A 23,391-nucleotide genomic window follows, 5' to 3' on the forward strand; every position below is an offset into this window, starting at 1 on the left:
TGAAAATACTGAACGATAAATATCGACACTTGGCGGCCATGGATGAATATAACATTGCCAAGCAAAATATTGCAATACTGTGATATATTAATTTCCCCCCACCTCTATCAGACAGTATGTAAATATGCCAATGGTTGTTTTTTTTTACTGGATTTTCTTGTTTAAGGAATGTTGAATACTAATTAGAAGACAACTTATCTGAGGTTCACCTGGCTTAAACAATCATGTTGGTAATTTCAGCAAAAAAAAAAAAAGTGTATTTATTTAAACAGTGACAGTAATAAAAAATATTATATAAAATATAAAAATGTTGTCATTATTGGTTGATATGTGGATTATTTGGTCTGCTAAGTGTAAAATTGATTGGTAGACCAATTCATTTATTGATGCCTGCTAACACCTGCAAACGAAAAATGTCTCCCCCACCCTAACGTCTTCATGCATGAAAGTAGGAAGCAGTGGCCAAATAATTTATTTAATAATTAGGTGTGGTGAAAATGCACATGCTGTACATAATAAGGTATAAGTGACTCACTAGCTTTCTTCTTTATCCCACTAAAGTCTCACTTCTTCAGCTCACTGGCTTAATTGATATTTTCTTAATATTTTTAACCTAAATACTTCACTGGGACCACCAGAGAAGAACACTACACTATATATTTATTTATGTATATTTATGTGGTTTTTTCCCTTTTTTATTTTTAGATTATATTTGAACATTTATTTAGTCGTAAAAATAAGAGACAGTTTAGATCTACTAATGAAAAAAGAAACAGTGCATTTTTTATATAACAAACACATCCTGGTTGTAAATAAAATACTGGTGGTTTATAAAATACTTTTGCCTGTTACATTCAGTATGAACAGGGCACAAGAATGTATCTGCTGTAGTTGCTTTTTCCTGCATTTGTTCTTTATGGACTGAAAGATCACCAGCAAAATTATAATTGTAAAATTATCCAATTCCAACAAAAAAAAAATTCCAATATTTTTGGTGTCTGGTATTCATTTTGTACATTTAATTGCATATCAGCAGTTTTAAAGTGACACTGTGGCTTACAGGGAAAACAGATGCTGTTTGTTTTTTTTCGTTTTCTTTGCCGTTTACGCCGCAAACTATATAAAGCTTATACTTTATATTATATTTACATTTTGGCTCAGAGATTTTTGTCTCCTTTTTATTATTACTACTCGTTAGGGCTGGGCGATATGGACCAAAAGTCATATCCTGATATATTTAGGCTGAATATCAATATAAGATATATATCCTGATATTTTTATCACAAAGTGAGAGCAAATTTTCATTCAAAGCCAAATATGACATGTCACAAGTAGTTTTATGGAAACCGATTATTTAAGTGAACATAAATACTGTATAACAACAGGAGAACCTTTTTTTAAATCAAAGCTCCATGAAGTGCATATTTAAATAATAAAATATCTTAAGGAAAAATACCCTATGAAATAAAATAGGCCAATCTTTTTCTAAAATAAATATATTTATATGAGAAAAGAATAACAAAAATCACAAAATAACTTAATATGACAAACCCTAGTAAGGGCAGCATTTATATATAAAGGAAGAATAAAAATTGAACTATATCGATATATGCGATATGGTCTAATTCTTTATCACATTTTAAAGCATATCGATATATTTTTTATATTGATTTATTGCCCAGCCCTAATCCTTTTTTCAATTAATGTTTTTTTATCAGATGCAGAGGAAAAAAAAGAAAAATTTGCCATTGTTAATTTTTAAAACCCATGTTGGTCGACTGCCAGTTAAAAAAGGTTCAAATATGTTTCTAATATCCATCATAATTTCTCTCTATGGTCTATGGTAACATCCATTTGTTGCTTTTTTTGTCCGACTAAAGTGCAAAACCAAGAGATATTAAGTCAAAAGCAGCAAAGATACAATTTCTGAACTCGAAATGTGTTTAAAATATTAAATCTGGCACATGAATGGGAAGGAATCTGTTCAATTCTATGTAATGAGGTACAGAGCTTCCAACCTGCTGAGAGCAAGTGGTGCCTGACAACAAGTACTAATGAAAAGCTCCACCACTCATACTCAAGACCCCTCAAGAGCTAAATATCAAGAGACAAAGACCGCCTGACAATTGGAAGACTGAATGAGAGCTCTAAAGCGTCGTCCACTCGGAGCAGAGAAGCGTTCTATAGACGTGTTGAGGTACACGGAGACCAGCTCTCCTCCTCAACCGACACACCAATCTGGAAACAATGATGTGAATGAATGTGGGTCATTTTTGACCCATGTTGTGCATTAGAAGGTGTTTATATGTTGTGCATCAAAGGGTTAAGGAAGGCCAAACAGGACATCCCACTTCACCGATACTAGCCAGTGGACGGTCACATTAGGAAATGTGATGCATGCTGCTGTGAAGAATGGCTCAGGTTGTTTGCTTCTCGGCAATCTGGAGCTCTGACTCCCCCTAGTGGTTGTTCTTTAGAACATGCATATCAAAAATGCAATTTTCCTACTCCATGAGATGAAGATTAATTACTTTATTAATCCCACAATGGGGAAATTCAACCTCTGCATTTAACCCATCCTTGTTGACACACAGGTGAACACACCATGCAAGGAGCAGTGGGCAGCACATTACTCTTTTTTGGTCATTTTTTGTGTTTTTTTTGGTAATTTTGTGTCTTTTTTTATCATTTTATTGTCAATTTGAGTCTTTTTGGTCAATTTGTTTCCTTTTTTGGTCATTTTGTGTCTTTTTTCGTAATTTTGTGTCTTTTTTGGTCATTCCATTTCTTTTTTGGGCCATTTTGTGTCTTTTTTTTGTCATTTTGTGTCTTTTTTGGGCTATTTTTTGTCTTTTGTGGTCATTTTGTGGTCAATTTGAGTCCTTTTTTGCTTAATTTTATGTAATTTTTGGTCAAATTGATTCTTTTTTGGGTAATTTTGTGTCTTTTCTGACAAATTCCAAAGTAGCAAGTTATTACTTTCCAAGGAGTCTCTGGCTTGAAGCTGACTGTTACACACTCAGGAGGTCAGAATGGACCTTTAAACTTATAGCAAAGGACTTAGATTAAAAGTAACAATAAAATATAAAAAAATATATAAATGCACAGACAGAGAGATGTTTTAGTTGTTGTCTGCTTCATTATTTGTCCAAAATTTGTCGTATCAACTGAGTTTGTCTCATCTGAACTGTGAGATTGTGTTCAGTAAATGGGGGTCGCGGACTACATGCATGTTAAATTGGGGGTCGTGACTCAAAAAGGTTGAGAACTACTGGTCTAGGCCACAGACTGCCCAACGGTCCAAAAGTAACACTGCCATTGTTGCAATTTTCTTATACATTCTTAAGGAATTTACCTGCAGCACAACACCTGTAATCCAGGCCAGGGCACTGGTGGCCTAAAGGTCAGACAGGTGAGCTTGTGACGGGAAGGTCATCGGTTCAGCCTCCCAGATAAGAGAGATCAGGGTGGATAAAGTGAAAAGCAGCCCCTTCCCTCATTACCACCACGAGGAGCCCCTGAGGAAAGCCCTTAACCTCAACAACTGCAGTGATTGTACTGGACAGCTTCCAGGTGTGAATGTGAAACTGTGAGAATGTGATCCTGTACAGCAGGGATTCCGAAAGTGTGGTGCGTGGACCACTGGGGATGTGAGCTGCCACGAGGGGGTGCGCAAGATGAAAAATTTAATGGCGGTCTGATAATTACACAATTAAATTTTTTTCCCCCACACAATAAAGGCGTGTAAATAAACATTTCCTTTGTAAAATGTAAAATCAAAAACCGTAATATTAATCAATAAATCAATGCAGGCTATTCAAAATGCACATCATCTTAAAATGAAGCGTAGAAGAAGTTATCTTCCTCCATTTTTCCAACCTGTGTTATGATGACATAAATGATATAAGGATATGCGTATTGAATATTAAGTTAACTGGTTCTTATTTCTATCTTATTACTTAGACGGGGCAGACGCATGCATGTGTATAGGGCTATATATACTGTATGTGTGTAAATGTTTATATATTTCATGGTCCCTATGTGAGTATGTGTATGTATATGTATATGCATCTAGCCTACGATGTTGTAGTTTATGTTGTTTATTTTTTCGTTCGAAAAGAAGAATTAATAAAATGAAAAAAAAAAGGAAAAATGAAAAAAAAATGACGGGGTTGTGTAACCTCCACGGTCATTTAAAATTGCTGCAATTTTTGTTCAACGTGGCTCAAAATATTATAACATTTTCCCAACTCATTCTCTTTCTGCCTCTGATCCTGAGCCTGTCATCATCCTCTTTGCTCTTAAAAGTGGAAGCTTGCACATAACTTTGTTGCATTATATTGAAACGGTGTTACAGTGTTTCAGATTAATTCAAATGCAAGAGGTCATTGTTGTGATCATGATTATTTTATTATACGTGTGTTCTGGTCATTTGGACATGATTAAACATGCCGCCTTTAATATGACGATAAAAAAGCTTATTGCATTTTGTTTTTTTGAAGGTGTGGGGGATTGGGGGTGTGTCAACCCGGTTGGGACATAGAAGGGGGCGCACGGCTAAAAAAGTTTGGGAACCACTGCTGTACAGGAAAGCATTGCTCTCAGGTGAAAAAGCTGACATAGTTTTCTTGATGAAAACAATCAAAATCTTTATCAAGAAAACTATGGGAAAATGGGCTAGATGTCGGTTCTTAAATTAAACTCTTATTAACTATTTTTGTTGTTGTTATATTTGTCCAAACAAATGTACCTTTGTACCAGGCCTAATGGTGGTCTCATAATAGTTTCCATTACTGTATATATTTGTGGATTCTTCATTCTTCAATGAGGGAGAAGTAGATGTAAATTTAGGAACTTTTTATAAGGTAATTGATCTCTCAGCACAAACTGGACATAATGAAGCCCAGGCCTTCTGAATATGCCTGTCCATACATTGTTCTGTCTGTGGTTATAGAGCAGCTTGAGTGGAGAGTCAACTATTTTTGGCTTCTTTAACTATGTAAATATGAATTGAGATTATATAATATATATAATTCATTAGACTGAACTTGAGTGTTTTCCAAAAATCAACGCGTATGGTATCCAAACGTAACGGCAGTCGCTGCAGTCAGTCACTGTGATGGCTGATCAAAGACTGATTTTCTACCCTCACGTTTGTATTGGCCGTCTGTACACAGACCTGCTGTCAGCCTGCTGCATATATGCTCATATATTTGCATATATTTAGGAAACCAAATTGTTTCCACATGTGTAGCATGCAAGATATCTGTGCTGCCGCTCATACAATTAACTCTAATAAAAACAATCTGGTCGTCACTGCGTGTGTGTGAGTGAATGGCTGAATGAATGAGTGGATGGATGGTTAGATGACGGATAATGATAATGATGGGTGAATAGATATTTGTTCTTAAGGAGCAGCAGGATGTCAACACAAATGTAAAGAAAACATGAGACATTTGATGTTCCAGGCACTCTTACTTCTCTCTATGTATTTGATGCTGCAGGGAGCAATAGGCTGTGTTGGCTTGGACAAACAGACTTGAGGAGAATCACCGGCTGTATCCAAATGTCAAGGAAGGATGCTCAAACAGATGAATTTGAAGGTTTCTACGTCATCGACACCTGCTGAAGGAATGTCCCAATGTCCAGGATCCTCCAGAGGACAGAGTCCTTCTTCTGGCCAAATTACAAGGATGCATGTGTGTGTCCTCCGTGCACCCCGAGTACCCATAATGCCTTGCGCACGAAGATTTAAAAATGGCGAGCGAAGAAACAGCGACACTGGCGGTGCAATATGAATTTAAATATATACGTATTTTCAGTTTACACTGAATATTTGTTATCACATAATTTACAAAACTTGTGTTCAAAGTCATGCAAACCGTATCCATAAACAAATGCCAGAATATTTAGCCAAAAGATAATAAATATCATCTTGATGAATTGCCAGTTAAGTTAATTGATGCCATCTCAGTCGCCAAAGTTATTGTCAATTCATATATATGCATTAGATGATGATGTACTATGTGCAAAGTTATTACGCTGCTATGCCATTCAGAAAGTTATACATTTGTTTATTGTGTTCGCAAGACTGAAAGTCCGCCATTATCCGTTATTGTTATTTATAAATAACTGTATTTGTACTGTAAAATTAAAAATTAAAAAATCACAGAACACATCTCCATGGTGAGTTATGCTGTGACAGTTTAGGTGCAGTTGAATGTGTGGGGGGGTCACAGGTGGGGTGCCAACCAGGTCTCTCTCCTGGCATTTGAGATTATTGGTCAGTCAGGTTTTATATTGTTCAGTTTTACCCTTCTCTTAGAAAAAGTACAACCCCACACAATTTTATACCCGCAACACTATAACCACACAAAGATAATACCTCTCAGGGTATTCCTTTTTATAATACCCAGAACGTCAACAAACAATAAAAGCACAAAAGCATCTTTGTTAAAGAAAAATGTATTCACACAACACAAAGTCCAAAAGTCCATCACATTATTCACTCACAGTTCATTTCTTTGTTTTTTTCAGTTCATGTATACTATAATGGGGGAACAAAAAGAGACAGGAAAAAACCCTCTGTACTTTTAAATGAATCCTCCTCATGAGAATTAAAAAAAAAAAAAATTTTCCGGAGAAACCACCGAAGAAGAAAAAAAACTCTGTCAACGAAAAAGAAAAACAGTGCGGTACCTTAAATTAATGTCAGTCAGTGTCTGCAATATGTCGACCAAGGGGGAAACTGCTCCAGGAGTTTTCAGGAATCCAGTGGACAATATGCCAGCCACAGAGGAAATCCGCTCCGGGAAAACTACAGGTATCCAGGGGACAATCGATTGACACACTGAAGGTGAAGTTAGGTTTCTGCTGTTAGTGGGAAAACGAGACGCATGACGATTAACTATTCCACTGCCTCTATCCTACTAAGCTTGGGAGCTCCGACGCATCCAAAACCGCAACCGGCAACCGGCATCCGCCATGACAGAGAGAGAGGTGGGGATTTTAGATCTTCCACCATTTACGCCTGGGCGAAACGGCGCTGCACACATCTAGTGGGTGGATAGGGGGGCGCGGACAGGCTGGCTGTCACAATGCGTCGCTGCTTTTATTAAACTGCCAAATTCAGCCAGGATCAGTGAAATCTTCAGGTTTAATCCACTTTGTGGCTTTTACTTGCTAAATAGTGAAGATTCAACCTTAAAGCATCTTCTTCCATTTTCCCTAATGTGTCAGAGTGCTGATGCCAAAGACACATCCATGTGGTGAACTGGTTTAGAAATTATAGCGCTGAATTTAAGCAGGACGTCCAATTACACAATGACGCACAGCTGCACACTGAAGGCTGTTCTATTTGTGCGTTACACCAGTGAAAGGAAGGATTCTGGCCTCGACTCTGGAGGACCCGACTGAAGAAAGGAGCCTACCAAGGAAGGATCCTTGACTTTGGGGTACAGCTACTGTGACCTTATCTGAGTCCTGCAGCCTGCCAAAATAGAGACAGGTGAGCAATGTGTATCTTACCTGAGAGGTGGCCAACAGGTGGACTGGGCTTGGGGCTGGAGTCTGGTTTAGCTCACAGCTGACGCCCAGAGAGGTGAGGATCTCTGTCAGGACTTCATAACGCAGTGCGTTGCTGACCTTCAGTTCATCAAAACCTTCAGACGTCAAGTTCTGAGAGTCAGGAGCAATTTCCAGATGGACCTGCAGACAGGACACATGGAGCAGGTCTAACAAGCTTCGAAACTTTGATTTCTTCTTTCTATTGCAAATATTAACATACGCTTTACAAAATTATTAGACCACTCTTTTTCTTCAATTTCGTGTTCATTTTAATGCCTGGTACAACTAAAGCTACATTTGATAATAACCAAAATAATTATCAAGAAAACCATGTTTAATGTCTTGATATCAGCTCTTAAATTAAACTCTTATCAGATATTTTTGTTGTTATCATTATATTTGTCCAAACAAATTAACCTTTAGTTGTACCATGCATTAAAATGAACAATAAACTGAAGAAAAGAAGGTGGTGTGATACTTTTTTCCATGACTATACAAACAATACATAAAAAAATTACAATTGCAATGTAAGCATTACATATTTATTAATTTTGTTGTGACCTAAAACTAATTTGTAAAGCTATGGGACTGAGCCCTGCCTGTACTACTGGTGAGCAGCTAAAGCCTGTTCTCTTTTACACAAGCCAGACTCACAGGACAGTTCTAGAGGCCAACTGGCATCTACTGGTAACTGCATATATGTTTTCCTATATGAAAACCCTTTTTACAAAACATTAGCATCTTTATTAAACTACTTGATACTGAACATATAGTACCAATGTTTATTGGGATATTTATTCAATGTTTTATTTATTCTCCTTTCTTCAATTGGTCCATACACAATGTCCCTTTTCAGCCATGGCTTCTCAGATGGTTCTGAGAACCAAACCATCTGGAATAAAATAAGCATTATTATCACACATCAACCTTTTAGCATCCAACACAGCATTTCAATGCACAGTGAACACTTTTTTTAGGCATACCTTTACAATCTAATGCAATCCAGTACAACAGCTCTGCCACATATTCAACCGTAACAAAGCTTATTAAGAATAAGAATAAGAATATGAAATATTCATTACTGAGGTCTGTAGTTAGTGGTGATGTTGTGCTGGACTTTTTTTTGAAATTTCTAGAATTCTTCCTCCCTCTCATGCATGTACTGGGCACCACTGCAAACTACAACTACGATGGTGAACATATAGTCTCCTCTCTGGCTGAAAATTATTATTTTCCTAATGGTAGAATACAGGTGCACCTAACTACAGTCATGGAAAAAATTATTAGACCACCCTTGTTTTCTTCAATTTATTGTTCATTTTAATGCCTGGTACAACTAAAGGTACATTTGTTTGGACAAATATAATGATAACAACAAAAATAGCTCATAAGAGCTGATATCTAGACATTATCCATGATTTTTTTTATTATCAAGAAAACCATGGAAAATGGCTAATATTTTTTCTAATGACTGTATATGGATACTGAGCAGTTATAAAATTCTAATTGTAGGAAACATTTCAAACAATACTGAGCCCTGTAAAGGTTTGTAATAATGTCATGTCTTTACCTGACAGAGGACAGCTTCCCCACCGTCACCTCCATGGGTTACCCTGACTACAACCATGTCCCTCTGATGAGGGACGTCCCCTTTTAGCTCCCCCCAGAGCTCCACTTCCCCTCCTCCCTGAGAATCCCTGATGTAGACCTTCCCACTGGCCAACACGCTCAGTTCCAGCTCTGTGCTGTCCTCCCTGGTGAAGCTCAGCCTGCTGACCAGTCCCTGCCGCCTCTCCCTGCCTTCTAGACAGAGGCCTGCAGGACACAGGCTGGAGGCTAGTCCCAGGACCCTGCCACCCTGGCTCAGGTATGTGAGAAAACGGGTCTGAAGTTCTGGGGACAGGGTTTCCTTCTCTGCAAGAACAAGGAGCCTGGTGTTGTCCAGCCAGGGGTCACTCAGTGCCTGCTGTGGCAGGAGGGGATACATGATGTTGTTTTCCATGCTTATACACTCTGATAAAAGCTGACGAACCGCCTGGAAACGCTCATCGCAACCACCAGTGTACAGCAGGATATTTGGCGGTTTGCTACTACAGTCAAATTGCCCTGAAGATCCTTTGGCATCATGCTCAACATCATCCAGAGTCTCATCTTCACTATCAAGCCCTACTAAGTTATCATCGGGGAGGTCTGGAATGTTCTCAGCTGAGGCATACTTGACGGAGAGGATGGTGCTGTTCTCCAGCTCCAAACATTCGTGGCAGCTGGACAGATGGAGGTGGTGTCTGTGGTCCTCCATGTGGTGATGATTCCCCAAGGAGAGGTCCTCCGAGTCACACGCCGGCCCCAGATCCCTGGTGCTGCGGAGCGGCTCGGACCCTCTTCGCTCCTCTAACCTCCTCTTTACGTCCGGGCTGAGGAAGAGGCTGCCTTTACGGCACTGGAGATGCTGCTGGTCAACTGACAGGTGACAGCGCGAAGGCTCAGCAGCACCCTCTCCAGTCTGGGTGCTGCAGAGACATTGTGATGTCTCAGTCTTTGGGCTCTGTGGACACTGCTTCTCCAACAGCTCACTGAGAGTGGATTCTTTGAGGAGGACAGCTATGGGAATATCAGAGAAATATACAAACATGTCAGTGCAACCTAATGGCTTACACGCTGTAAAAAAAAAAACTGTTGTTTTTATGGTAAAAAACGGCAGCTGTGGTTTCCAGAACTTTACCGTAATAAACACTGTAGAACTTTTTTAATATTACGGTAAAAAGATATTGGCACTGTTGATTTCACATTTAAGATTGCCATATTATTCAATTTTTTACTGTATAAATAAGTTTTTCCATCAAAAGAAACACTGTTCTGTCATATAATTGACAAGAAAATACTTTATAAATGCCGCATAAATTAGATTTACCATTTAAAAAGATTTTACCATTAAATATTACAGTATATTTTTGTTAGAGATACGGTGTTTAGTAAATTTAGAAGGGAGAAAAAGTATTTTTTACAAAAGATAAATGCAAAAATTACAGTGGTTGCTTGTATATATATTACATTAAATACATATTACAGTGAATTTCACAGTGGAGTAATGTATTTTTCAAAAAATAAAACTGTAAGAAATACTGTTTTGGCTGATATATACATTTACAGTGTTTCATTGTTACTGAAACTGAATTAACCTATTTATCATTTTACAGTCTACAGACATTTTTTACAGTGCACTATGAAAACAAAAAATACATGTAAGCTGTTAACAAGGCCTTAACAAGCTATAAATCATAGTAAATTAATTAAACCTTAAGGGCCGATTGGGAGCTCAAAAGCTGAGATTTCATATAAAAATGTGTTACCAAACAGTGTTTAAATACACATCCAGCAGATAGCATTAGCACCTGTAACCTGCAGCCACAATGGCACATTTTCACTATAATTTTAGTTCGTTTTAGTTAGTTTTGTAACCACAAAATATAGTTTGAGTTAGTTATCGTTTTTTCCAAAAACTCTCGTTTTTATTTTTATTTTTATTTCAGTTAACAAAAATATTTTTTCAATTCTAGTTTTCGTTATTTTGTTAGTTTTTGTAACTATAATAACCTTGATTCTAACAGAGCTAACAAACTCACTGAATGTCCCCTCTGGGAAAAGTTGGTAAAGCCAGAGCAGATCATACATAAACACCCTATAAGCCTCAAGACAAAACTTGCAAAAGAAGTACTGGGAACCAACTACAATGATGAGATCTGAGAAAGTTAGATGGGAATTGACTTGTAACTTATTCTTGTTGGTTAACTCATTATTATATTATATTAACTTTTATGCATAGCACATTAAGTGAAGTGTGAATTACCAGAGAAATTCACACATGAGGAACGTGTTCTGAGGTGGTGATGTAAAAAAAAAAAATTGAATAAAAAAAAAAAGAGGAATTTTCCTATTCACATTGGCTCAGAGACATGATATCCTGCATGAATCTAGAGAAGATTAGATACACTATTCGGGGATTGGAGAACAAATTCTACAAAATATGGTGCCCCTTATTCGTATTATAAGAAACCCTCAACAATAATTTCTGAGTACCCCCCCCTTTCTTATTACTTTATTTTTAGTTTTTAATTAGTATTATTTTCTATTATTTACTTATTTATTTTCTTCCACATTTTTCTTTCTTCCATGTATTTCATCCTTTTGGTTGCTAATCCTTATTTTAATTTATATATATATATATATATATATATATATATATATATATATATATATATATATATATATATATATATATATTTTTTTTTTTTTTTTTTTTTTTTTTTTTTTTTTTTTCTCTGTCCATTTACAAGTTTTTGTCAGCGGCTGTATATGTATGTCTATGTTTGGATGTTTGGGCAGTTTTTTGTGCTGTGTCATGGGTGGATGTTGTACAAAAAATTGAAAATTTTATTCCTGTACAGTGACTGTCTTGTACATACTTTGTCGTCAATAACAAAGCCCACTGAAAGTAAAAAAGAGGAATTTGAAATGTGATTGAAGGCAACATACGGATTATCTTTGAAGGCATAAGTCCATTGTCCAGCTGAAGACGATCTTCGATAAAAGCCACCCCGAGCCGACTGAAGTTATCTACACTGGCCTGAGCTACGGCCCTGAATGGCTGGCCAGGGCTACAGGCCAGAGGAAGACAGTAGTCAGACCACTTCAGCACCTGCAAACAACACAAAAAAATTGTGCTTAGCTCACATCCGGTACGGATCCACACAGTTCATTATGTCTGTCTGCTAAACAAACATCTCAGAAACATGATATGAGGTGCAACAACATAAAATATAAAATCTTAACAAAAAGGCAGTACATTTTTTTCCAAGGATTATCATATTTGAACTAGTACATAGCTCCTTCTGGTCTTGTATTTATCAAGACTACAAGAAATGATGTCAAAACTAAAACCTGTCCTACCTCAGAGCAGGACTGAGAGTTATTGATGTGGCTTCCCTTCACTCACTAACTTTGGTTTCCCCAAAATACAAATTAGAATGTTGTGCAGAAATTTTCTGACAGCTGCAGTTTGGAGAAATGGTAATGGTAAACATGCAAAAATGTGATGCCTGAGTTAATGCACAGTTTACATCTTTTAATGATATTAATCTACCATAAATTAGCAATACATTTGGATAGAACAGGGGTGGGCAACCTGAGGCTCTCGAGCCTCATGTGGCTCTTCAGGCCGTCTGCAGTGGCTCCCTGTGGCTGAGACAAAAAAATGTTTATATATTTATAATATTTCTTTAAATTTTCATTCATCATTGGTGTAGTCCCAACACTGGAAAAAGGTGTGTCTAAAAACCAGATAAAAACATTAAATCGGAGGGAAATGATCTTGCTGCATGGACAGATAATTTCACAAGATTTCTTAAATTAAGATTATTAAATCTAGAAATAAGCATGTTGAACACTTAAAATAAGAAATTAACTCCTAAAACAAGATAAATGATCTAAAACGTTTTTTTTTATCTTGGTAAGAAACAAATAATTGTCAGTGCACTCTGCTCAGGCCAGTTCATCGCTGCTTGCAGCTTTAATTTATCTTGTTTTAGGAGTTAATTTCTTATTTTAAGCATTCAACATGCTTATTTCTAGATTTAATAATCTTAATTTGAGAAATCTTGTCAAGTGAAATTATCTGTCCATGCAGCAAGATCATTTCCCTCAGATTTAGTGTTTTTATCTTGTTTTTAGACATACCTTTTTTGCAGTGAAAGCAATTTGTACCCTTCAGTAAAAATGTGTAGCTTATATACAGCATTAAAATATATATTCTTTGCATTTTAGTTAACTAAAATGTGCATCACAGCTTACCAAAGTCTACGGTCTGGCCCCTTAACCTCTAAATTTTGCCAACTTCAAGTCTAGTTTTGAGTTTCTTTAGCAAGACGCGCTTTCAATTTTCCTTTAGCCTTTTATTTGCTCTTGGGTCCTTGCTGCATTCTGACAAAAACATTAATAAATGCTCCTTAAGACCTATCAGTAATGTTAGACATGGTAGGCTTTGTTCTTCTTCATCATGAGGCTCAAAATAAGGTTTGCGGCTCCATTCCAACATTTTTTCCCTTTTTTTTTGCCAACAATGGCTCTTCTGTTAGTAAAGGTTGCCTACCCCTGGGATAGGGGATTCTGTAAAATAAATGCATACAAAAATGAGGCCAGTAGCTACATGCTGTCAGGGCTGGACTGACCACAGTGAGTGCTGGGTGAATACCAGATCAGCACAGACTGTTGGGTCAGTGTTAAAAATGCAAAAAAAGGAAGCAAAAACAACACAGGGAAATAAACGTGACATTGAGTCAGTGTGTAGAATGTACATGATGGAGAAAGAAAGACAGTACAGGAAAAAGAAAGGAGAGAGAAAAGAGGTGAGAGGGAGCGTATTAAAAAGTCCTGCAGGAAAGTGCAACAAAATGCTACAAAATGACAGGCATGATCAGAAACAAAGGACATTGTTAGAGGCTAATTTAACCTTCCTCTTGTGTTAGGGTTGCACCGACCCGTTTTTTGGTTTTCAATGCATGAAAGTTCCACAAAACTTTTGTTTATTGCATCAAGGCTTTTTGACTTTGTCAGGAACTTCTATTTAAACAAAATTAAAACAAAAAAAAAATTTTTTTTACTAAATTTAAAAATGTCCTGCATAAAATTATAACGTTGTATGTTCACGTGTTGTTTGGGTCGGTTTCGACCCCGCTCGAATATGTAAATGTAAATATATATACATGTCAAAATTGACCCTAACACTATAGGTGTTACTATAGTTAATAATATTAGAATAAAAAAGAAATAAAACAAATTATTTGACGGATGTCGTCTTATACCCCTCAGGCAGCATAACAACCTTTTATTTATTTATATAATTCTGTAATAATTAATTGAGGTTCATTTTACCATTTTAAAAAAATTAAAAACGAGGGGTATGTTGTCAAAAGAAAGGCCAAGGGGACCACACGAAGAATATTAAGACTAATATTTTCATTTAAGACACGATCAAAACCGACCCGCTAACATGGATAGTAACAGAAAGCTAACATAAGAGGAATGTTAAAAAAAAAAAAAAAGCATGCTAGGTACGCCACACTCAGCATGTCAATATAAAACAACTATCCTCCCTGAGCCCATTCTGTGTTTTAACCAATAAGAACCCAGACCCATTTATCCTTGAAAGAAAATGATGGGGGATATACCACATACGTGCAATAGATGTCGTTGTACAGGACATATATGTCAACTTTGGCATTTATTTTTATGATATTTCTTATTTTAATATAAATAAACTCGACACCTTTTCTGCTTACAGAAACACAAATTTGCCTTTTTCTCTGCATCTCCACAACATATATTAAAATTGGGACATTAATAGTGCTGTTTAACAACAAATTATTTTTTGAAATTAGCTACTTTTTTAGATTTCTGTTTCCAGTCACACCCACATTTTGGAGAAGTCACTTCTTGTCACAGTCACATGACCAACTTAATGAGTTAAGGTGAAGCATAAAGCTGAATATGGGAGATTCTAGAACATTTAAAATGTTTTTTACACCCGTGTCACCATGGATTCTTATGAGTAAACTCTATCGGAAAGCAGGCAGGCGATGCATGTGCATGGCGATTAAAAAACACTCTACTAGTTACTCAGAGCTACCAGAACTTCATGATGATCGACACATGTGCATCCAGAGCTCTGAAGAAGGGACAGGTGCAAAGCAAAATCTCCTCAGAAAGTGCACAACAATTACATATGAATATTACTGTAGCCTTAATTATGCAAGTACAACTCTTTTTGTGTCAGGTTTGCAACAGTAAACAACAAAAAGGATACAGTTAACATGCTCTGTTGTAGGGCTGGACAATTGATCGAATTGTAATTGTGATCGTGATTTTGGCCGCAGGTCTACTGCATATCTAATCAAGCACTTTCCACACCAGTAGTCCACCAACCACCAGGGGGCGGGGCCGTTTTTCTCCCCTGAAAAAAGCCTGGTTGCTGATTGGATAGAACACTAACCAGGATGTGACGTAGTACTGGACGCCACAACAACACGCACCATTTGTAAAAGCCGGTGAAGCAGTGTTGCCAACGTGGCAACTTTGTTGCTATATTTAGCGACTTTTCAGACCCCCTTAGGACTATTTTTTTTTTTTTTTAAAGCGACTGGCGACAAATCCAGCGACTTTTTCTGGTGTTATTGGAGACTTTTGGAGACTCGTTCTTACTCTTTTTAATGAGCCGCAAGGGTCGGAGGCTCGTTAAGAAGAGTAAGAACGAGTCGAAGCGGCACAGTCCTCCTGCAGCAGTCTCTCCAAGCCGGAGGGGATGTTAACCCCTTAGCGTCCAGTCTGCAAACTGCTAACAGGCTAACAGTTAGCTCTGTAGCAGAACAGTGTGCATGTGCTGCTACAGGAGGTGTTCACTTAGCGATCTCTGTTTGTTTACAACAAGCACCAGACACTCTGTACACACACTAAAAACTGTTCCTATTGTTTGGTTAAAAGTAGTGCAATAAAAATACAGATCTTTTCCCTAACATGATGAATAATCAGGATTAATAGACGGGATTACGATATTGATCAAAATAATCATGATTATCATTTTGGCCATAATCGTGCAGCCCTGCTGTGTTGTCAATATGCAGAGTTTGTCCTGGGCTGATGTGAGTTTACCAGGCTGAATTATCCTGTTCCGGCCCTGACTGCTCTTTACATTTGTTTATTTGTCGTTGGCACACAGGTTCTCAGTGGTCAAAATATGCAAACACTGCAGTGTAAATATAGGTTTAAATGATCGTGCTGTAAGAGGACATTATTTTCTATTGACAATATAAGTGGGGGGGGGATCGATACAGCATACTATTCAAGGCCGCCAAGTATCGATATTAATCGTTCTGACGGCCGGTGGGCGGAATATACTGGAGATACTGGTATCATATGAAACTAGAAGATCTAAGGTATCTATAGACACCATTTGTCAGGATAGCGTCTCAGGAAGTTGTCGAAATGACGCTGCAAAGTTTTTTTCATGTTTCATTCAAAGAAATTCAGAGCAGTGAAGCCCAAAGTAGTAAAGTAGATATTGGTTCAGTTCAGTTTGACTGAATACTTTGTTGGTCAGTCTGTGGGTATGACTCTCATTGTGGAGAAATAAAAAGACTGAAGTGAGATGAATAGACAAAATTCTTGATTGAATTTAATTTTGTGGACATAGAATGCACTTAAACAGTTAAATCCCAATATATTCTATCACAATACTCAACATATCACAAAATACTTAAAATCGCATTATGGTATCGTGACTCAAGTATCGGAGAAAATCGTATCGTGGGGCCTCTGGGTGATTGTCATGAAGCCAGTCTAAGCTATGTATGTAAAGATTATAAATATATAAATATATTTCACTTTTATATGAATGAACAATATAGCCATGATGAGGCACAATTAATTGTTTTGTGCAAAAATAATATTTTCTACATTTTAAAACATATTTTTGATTCAGAAATTCATTACTGTAATGCGTCCAGATAAAAATGTCATGGTTTCCCCACACTTCAATAAATATTTAATAAACTTTATAAAAATAAATATACATTTGTTTAAAAATGTATAATTGAACAGAATATAATCAAAGATAATGTTTTTAACAATGTATAAAGAACAAAATCTGAATGAAAATTGATGAGAAAAAATGGTAAAATGTTACGGTAATGATAGAATTGTTTGAATTAAAATATGTGTATATTTTATTAAAATACATTTTGGTGATACCAGCTACCCTTCAGCATATTCAAGTGCTTGCCAAAGAAAAAAGAAAAAAAACCTTCTGTTGTTTTTTTAATTTAAAAATGTGTTACAGTAATGAATTTTGCTCACAGTGGCCCTCATTTATCAAGCGAGCGTAGAAACGAGCGCAGATCTGAGTGTATATTTCGTCTAACAACAGGGTTCATGTGAGATTTATCAAACAATCGTATCTCTACAATCACAGCGTGAGAATGATCGGCTGCTGATAAATGTGGCGTCTCGAAACAAGCGTCATTTAAATACCATATATACATATATATAAATATAGCAGCAGCAGAAACGTTCACCGCCAATGGACTGAAATAACGCATGGGAAAAGGACTCAAACGGTCATGTTTTAGACCGTTATGATGCGGTCTGATTGTTGTTGATGGCAGAGTTTAATTTTGTTTGTTTGGGTTTCAGTTCGTTAAAATATTTCGATATTGTTGTTGGGATTCTACCACAGGTGAATTTTGGGTTCATTTGTGGACTTTAACATTTGTGGACTAAATGAGACATTTTCCTAAGTCAACTCAACAAAATGGCAGAACCTCCATTTTGTCCCCTCTCAAGAACTTCAGTTCCCAGAATGCACTGCATTTATGACACCTTCCAGGTGTCATGTCATTGGTCAAGGCACCTTTGACCCCACAGGAGGTCCACTGGCCTGCTATAAAGGAGGCAGTCCTCCCTGTGCTCTCTCTCTCCATCGCTGCTCTCTCTCCACCGTTCCTGCTTGGAAGGATCTCCTTCAGGAGGGGATCCAGAGGCCTGGACTGGATCCACCAGCCCTACCCCCTCACCCCCGCAGAGTCCTGCTGAGGTGAGACCTCTTCTCTTCTGAAACTTCAAGCTTCAAGAATCTCCTTTCCATAAGGAATTCTGAACCAACGGCAACTCTGACCTTCTCTACACACCAAGGCTGCATTAATGAACACAAAGTTCATTGCATCTGTCAGAGAAAGCTCTAATTCAACAAAAAGGACAACCAGCAACCAGCAACTTGACTCAACTTCCTTCTTCCACTCTTCTACTGAAAAGGCTCCCCCCCCTTTTTCACCGGACTCATGAGTAATGTAACTGGGCTTAGATAAGAAATCAGCAAGGACTTTAGCAACAAGGATTTGACCTATGATTAATGATTTGGTTTATATGTGTTTTAAGTATATTTATGTGACATTCGTGTTATGGTCAAAGTTGTATGTTAATCTTGCTTTATACAGACAGTCAGTCTTACTGCAACTAACTATACTAACCTTTGACCTGCTCACACACTGATTAAATTAACTGGAGCTGAACACAGCTCATTGTGTGAGGAGTGGTAAACCCCCTCACACACACACACACACACACACGTTTCCTTCTCTTTTGTAATGTATTCTCTATTTTATAGATGTGTGCTTTTATTTGCTTTACTTGTTTAGAATAAATATCTTTTGATTACGAATGCTGTCTATTTAATGTTGTATATTATGAATGATATGCTGGCCTCTGCTGTGTCAAGAATTCACGATTCCTTCAACCACTATTAAATATTAATATGGTAATTTGATTATAATTATATTCATAATTAATAATCAGTGTTCCAAATTGATAATTTAATAACTTTATGAGACTGATTTAGGTGAATTGGCTATATTTTCTCTGTTTACCGAGTGGTGCCCCTTTTTACGAGCTGACTTAGAGTAAATCAAGTCATATAATTTCTTATAATTAATAATTGTTTATGATAATTATTAATAATTCTTATAGCCATCCAACCACACTTTTGAACCGTGAGATCCACACAAGTGCTGCTCAGGTTCATTCTGCATATGTGGTATCCTTATGGAAGGGATAGCATTTATGATAACGCCCTTTTATTAATATATTTGACGCCCTGTGCAAGGTCATCATTTATTCATAAAAGAGCCATCCTTAATTCCCAACATTTTTGGTGATCCTTGATGAAGGCAATTGGTATCTTTAAACAGATACCCCAACATAGTTGATGCCCCGGTGCGTAATTACAACATTGTGCATATTTTGATTACCTTATTTACCTCAAATAATTGTATTTTTAAGTATTGCTTAAAGCCATGTTATTTATAACTTTTAATTTGGTTAAAATATAGCGTATTTTGTTTATTAAAATACAAAGTAAAACATTTAATGACGAATGAAACATAAGTATTTTTGTTAAACATGAGTGTTAAAATCTACAGTGAAATCGGCTATAAAAAATAATGCTTGATTTAATTTAAAATAAGTACAATAATTGTCTGAAAAGTACATGACATGTCTAAAAGCTGTATGTTAATTTAGGTTAAAAGTGAAGTGGGTTAAATTTAGAACTACATTTGTTTGGTCAATGGTTCATTTCAAATTTCAAATTCAAATGGATTATAAATTCATATTAAACAGTGACTTTAGATTGTATATGTTATAAATATGTATTCAATGCTCTTGGACTTTAGCTATGAGCTTTACCATGTTCGTGAGAATCACCCCTCTGCTGATTCACACCTCTAGTATAACTATGGATTTAGAAATACTTTGAAGACAGTGACCAAACTGGGGGGGGCGCTACTTTTTTTTAAATGTCCTGCTATTCAATCTGTCAGCCTTTTGGATCTTACAAAGTGTTTCACTCTGACTATAATATGACAATTCTATGTCCAGGTACATATGCCTTTTCTTCCCATCATTTGTTTTTTTTACATAGAAATAAATGTACAATAAATGTAACACATATACAAGCTTGCATTTAGAAAGTTGAGGTAAACAAAAATGACAATTTATAATTTCAAAAAAAGCATAAATATGAACTTTAATCTCATAGGATTAGGGGATAATGAAGCTGGGTGTTGGGAAAACCAGTACCAAATGTATCTGTATCATAGAGGTGTGAAATCCCCAGAGGCCCCACAATACGATTTTATCCCAATACTTGAATCCCGATACAATATAATTGTGTTTTTATTCATTTTTTTAACGATATGGTGAGTATTGCGATTTAACTGTTTAACTGCATTTTGTGTCCACAAAATTAAATTCAATTAAGAATTGTTTTGGGAAATAAGAGAAAATTCTCAGTGTATTCATCTCACTTTAGTCTTTTTATTTCTCCACTATGAGAGTCAAAAGCCACAGGCTGACCAACAAAGTATCCAGTCAAACTGAACTGAACTGATATCAAACATGTATAGATGACAACAACTGCAGCATTTTATCAAACTTTCCTCAATTTTTTTTGAATGAAACATAAAAAAGGCTAACTTCGACAACATATCCTGACAAACTTGGTGCCTATAGATTCCTTAGTTTCATATGATACCAGTATCTCCAGTATATTCCTAAAATTGAGTCAGAAGAAAAACACTAAAGATCGATACTTGGCGGCCATGAAACAATATAATATCGGCACGCAAAATATGCCGATACTATGCTGAATCGATTTTTTTCCCTCACCTCTACTGTATTACTATCACTAGTTAAGCAATGTGTGGTGCCTACTTTCTTATTCGATGTGTGAGGAGAATGGTAGCCCACTCTGTGTCCTGCAGCTTCTATGATGAATGAAATATTCTCTATTCGTGGACCACAAACCAGAGAGGACCCCAACAGCACGGTCCATTTGCTGAGGTCATCACATGCCTGGGGACAGTACAGACAGACCAGAAAATAATAACTCCAAACAAACTACAAGACTGTTACAACATTGATTAGTAGTTAGTGACAGGAGTCCTCAAATGCTTTGACCAAAGGTGCAGAATGACATCAAGTGTAGAAGCAGGGTTAGAGTAGGCACATGACATCTGGGCTGCAGCCATGTTGATATAAGAAGAATGATTTCTGTTTTTGCGCTGAAGTCTCACATCAAATTAAGTCTTTAAGAAGTGAAGTCTCAAGTCAGACAAGTCTCACATGTCCAGGATGAGTCTCAAAATCAGGAGTGTACACCCCTGATGTAAATCTAATGACTAATGTCAGATATAGAAAGCCGTGTTTTTACAATACCAACAAAACCAGTGGTGGAAGAAGTATTCAGATATCTTACTTCAGAAAAAGTAGTAATACCACACTTTGAAATGACTCTACCGAGTAAAAGTCTTGCATTAAAAACTTACAAATGTACTTCAAGTATCAAAAGTAATAGTACTCAGTATGCAGAATGGACCCACTCAGATTGTTTTATATATTCTAAATACATTATTGGGTTGTTATTATTATGGTGCATTTATGTAAGCAGCATTTTACTGCTGTCTATGTAGTGCTCATTTTAACTATTTCATACACTTTATGTGGTTTGATTTATAAACATGCATAATCACATTACATTTATCATGTTTTTATGATAAATCTTGACCTGAGAAGTAACTAAAGCTGTCAGCTAAATGTAGTGGACAAGAAGTACAATATTTGCACTTAAAATGTAGTGAATTAGAAGTAAAATGTTACAAATGTGGAAATACTCAAGTAAAGTAAAAGTAACTCAAAATTGTACTTAAGTACAGTACTTGAGTAAATGTATTAGTTACATTTCACCACTGACCAAAACAATGCTGGTTTGTTTGCCTTTTCATTCAATTTTCTTTACCAACAACGTTGAGGAGTTTACGCATATTAATGCCCATACTTTTGTAATTTGACTTGAGTAAAGTTTTGACTGCACTGTGTTTGTATTGCTATTGTTACTGAAGTAGAATATGTGAGTGCTTCCTGCAGACAGAAGTAGCTCTGGAGCTAATAGAGAGATGTAAACAAGGCTGTGACAGGCCCAGATATCATGTCATTTAAAGGCTAGCTCCAACCTGAGGCTCGGTCACATAGACAGCCTTGTCTCCCAGCTGGAGGAAGACGTTGTCCTCGACTGGAGGCGGACCGGGCTGCCGGCGGGCGGCTCCGTGGCGTCCAGCCGGACTCGGCGGTGCTGTGTCTGGTGCTGAGGCCGAGCTGGAGCACACTGTGAAGCTGAAGCTGCTGCTGTTCAGTCTGGTCAGGCTGTTGCGAATCAGCACAGAGTAGCACTTGTGAAAGCGCACCCACAGATAGACGTAGCACAGCGTTATTAACATGTTAACCAGCATACACCAAATGCGCCATGGTGACCGTTCTTCTCTCCATGTACATTGACCTTGTTCACAGCAGAGGATCCATTGCTGTCCAACTTAGCTGTCAAGCTAACTGCTGCCTTCCACTTTTCCTCTTTCAGTTAAATGGCTGTAGTTGTAACAAACGTTATGGCGCATTTCCGCCACCTATGCGGGAGTAAGAAGAACAACAATGGCAGCAGACAAAATGGCGGACTTAAAATGAATGCTATTATAGTCATTATATTTTTTTTATTTTTTATTTTTATTTTTTTTATCATAGAAAAGTTTATTCATGTCAGCAATTGAACCAAAAAAGTGGAAATTACACGTTACATAGATCCATCACACGCAGAACTAAACATTTCATGTATTCATTTATTTTATTTAAATGATCTAATTATAATGATTATGGCTTAGCCTACATTTCACGAAGACCTAACATTCAGTGTCTCAAAAAAAAATTAATATTCCAAAAGACCAATTTTAAAAAGTATGTTTAATATGGAAATGTTGGCCTCTGAAAAGTATGTCCATGTATATGCACTCAAGACTTGGTTGGGGCTGTTTGACTTGGACTTTTCCATCATATTCTAATTCATTGAGATGCACCTCTACTTACATTACAAATCAGAGTGACGGACAACAAAATAAGGTTTTTAATCGATCAATTATTATTATTATTTTTAATTATCAAACACATTCTTTACTGGGTATTAAAAGAAACCAAAAACCGCATATTCCCAATAATAAATAAATAAAATGAAAATTAAAGAAGCGATTTTTTTGGTACTTTTTTGTTATTTTTATTTAATTATTTATTTAATTTATTATGTATTTATTTGTATTATTGTTATTATTATTAATAATATTATTCATATTCTTTTTTTCCTTTTTTTTGTACTTTTTTTTTATTGATATGTATTGCAGTAACATA

At 36.6% G+C, this 23,391-nt stretch overlaps 1 protein-coding gene across 3 annotated transcripts in view; it reads right to left on the minus strand.

The window, feature by feature from the left end:
* The window catches only part of hlcs (holocarboxylase synthetase (biotin-(proprionyl-CoA-carboxylase (ATP-hydrolysing)) ligase)), a 74,105-nt gene extending 51,463 nt beyond the window's left edge, over nt 1-22,642 (minus strand). Inside the window, exons 1-5 of one of the 3 annotated variants that reach the window (XM_059351052.1) lie at nt 22,176-22,642; nt 20,878-21,018; nt 12,100-12,262; nt 9,137-10,167; nt 7,528-7,707 (exon numbers count right to left, since the gene is read on the minus strand). In XM_059351052.1, coding sequence (XP_059207035.1) covers nt 7,528-7,707; nt 9,137-10,167; nt 12,100-12,262; nt 20,878-21,018; nt 22,176-22,451 — 1,791 coding nt within the window. In that variant the 5' untranslated portion in view covers nt 22,452-22,642. The remainder of the gene's footprint in view (nt 1-7,527; nt 7,708-9,136; nt 10,168-12,099; nt 12,263-20,877; nt 21,019-22,175) is intronic. The other 2 variants (XM_059351054.1, XM_059351053.1) reach the window with 2 other exon arrangements.
* Between the last annotated feature and the right edge of the window lie 749 nt (nt 22,643-23,391).

The sequence above is a fragment of the Centropristis striata genome, chromosome 15, assembly GCF_030273125.1.
Source record: "Centropristis striata isolate RG_2023a ecotype Rhode Island chromosome 15, C.striata_1.0, whole genome shotgun sequence".
Classification (NCBI taxonomy): Eukaryota; Metazoa; Chordata; class Actinopteri; order Perciformes; family Serranidae; genus Centropristis; species Centropristis striata.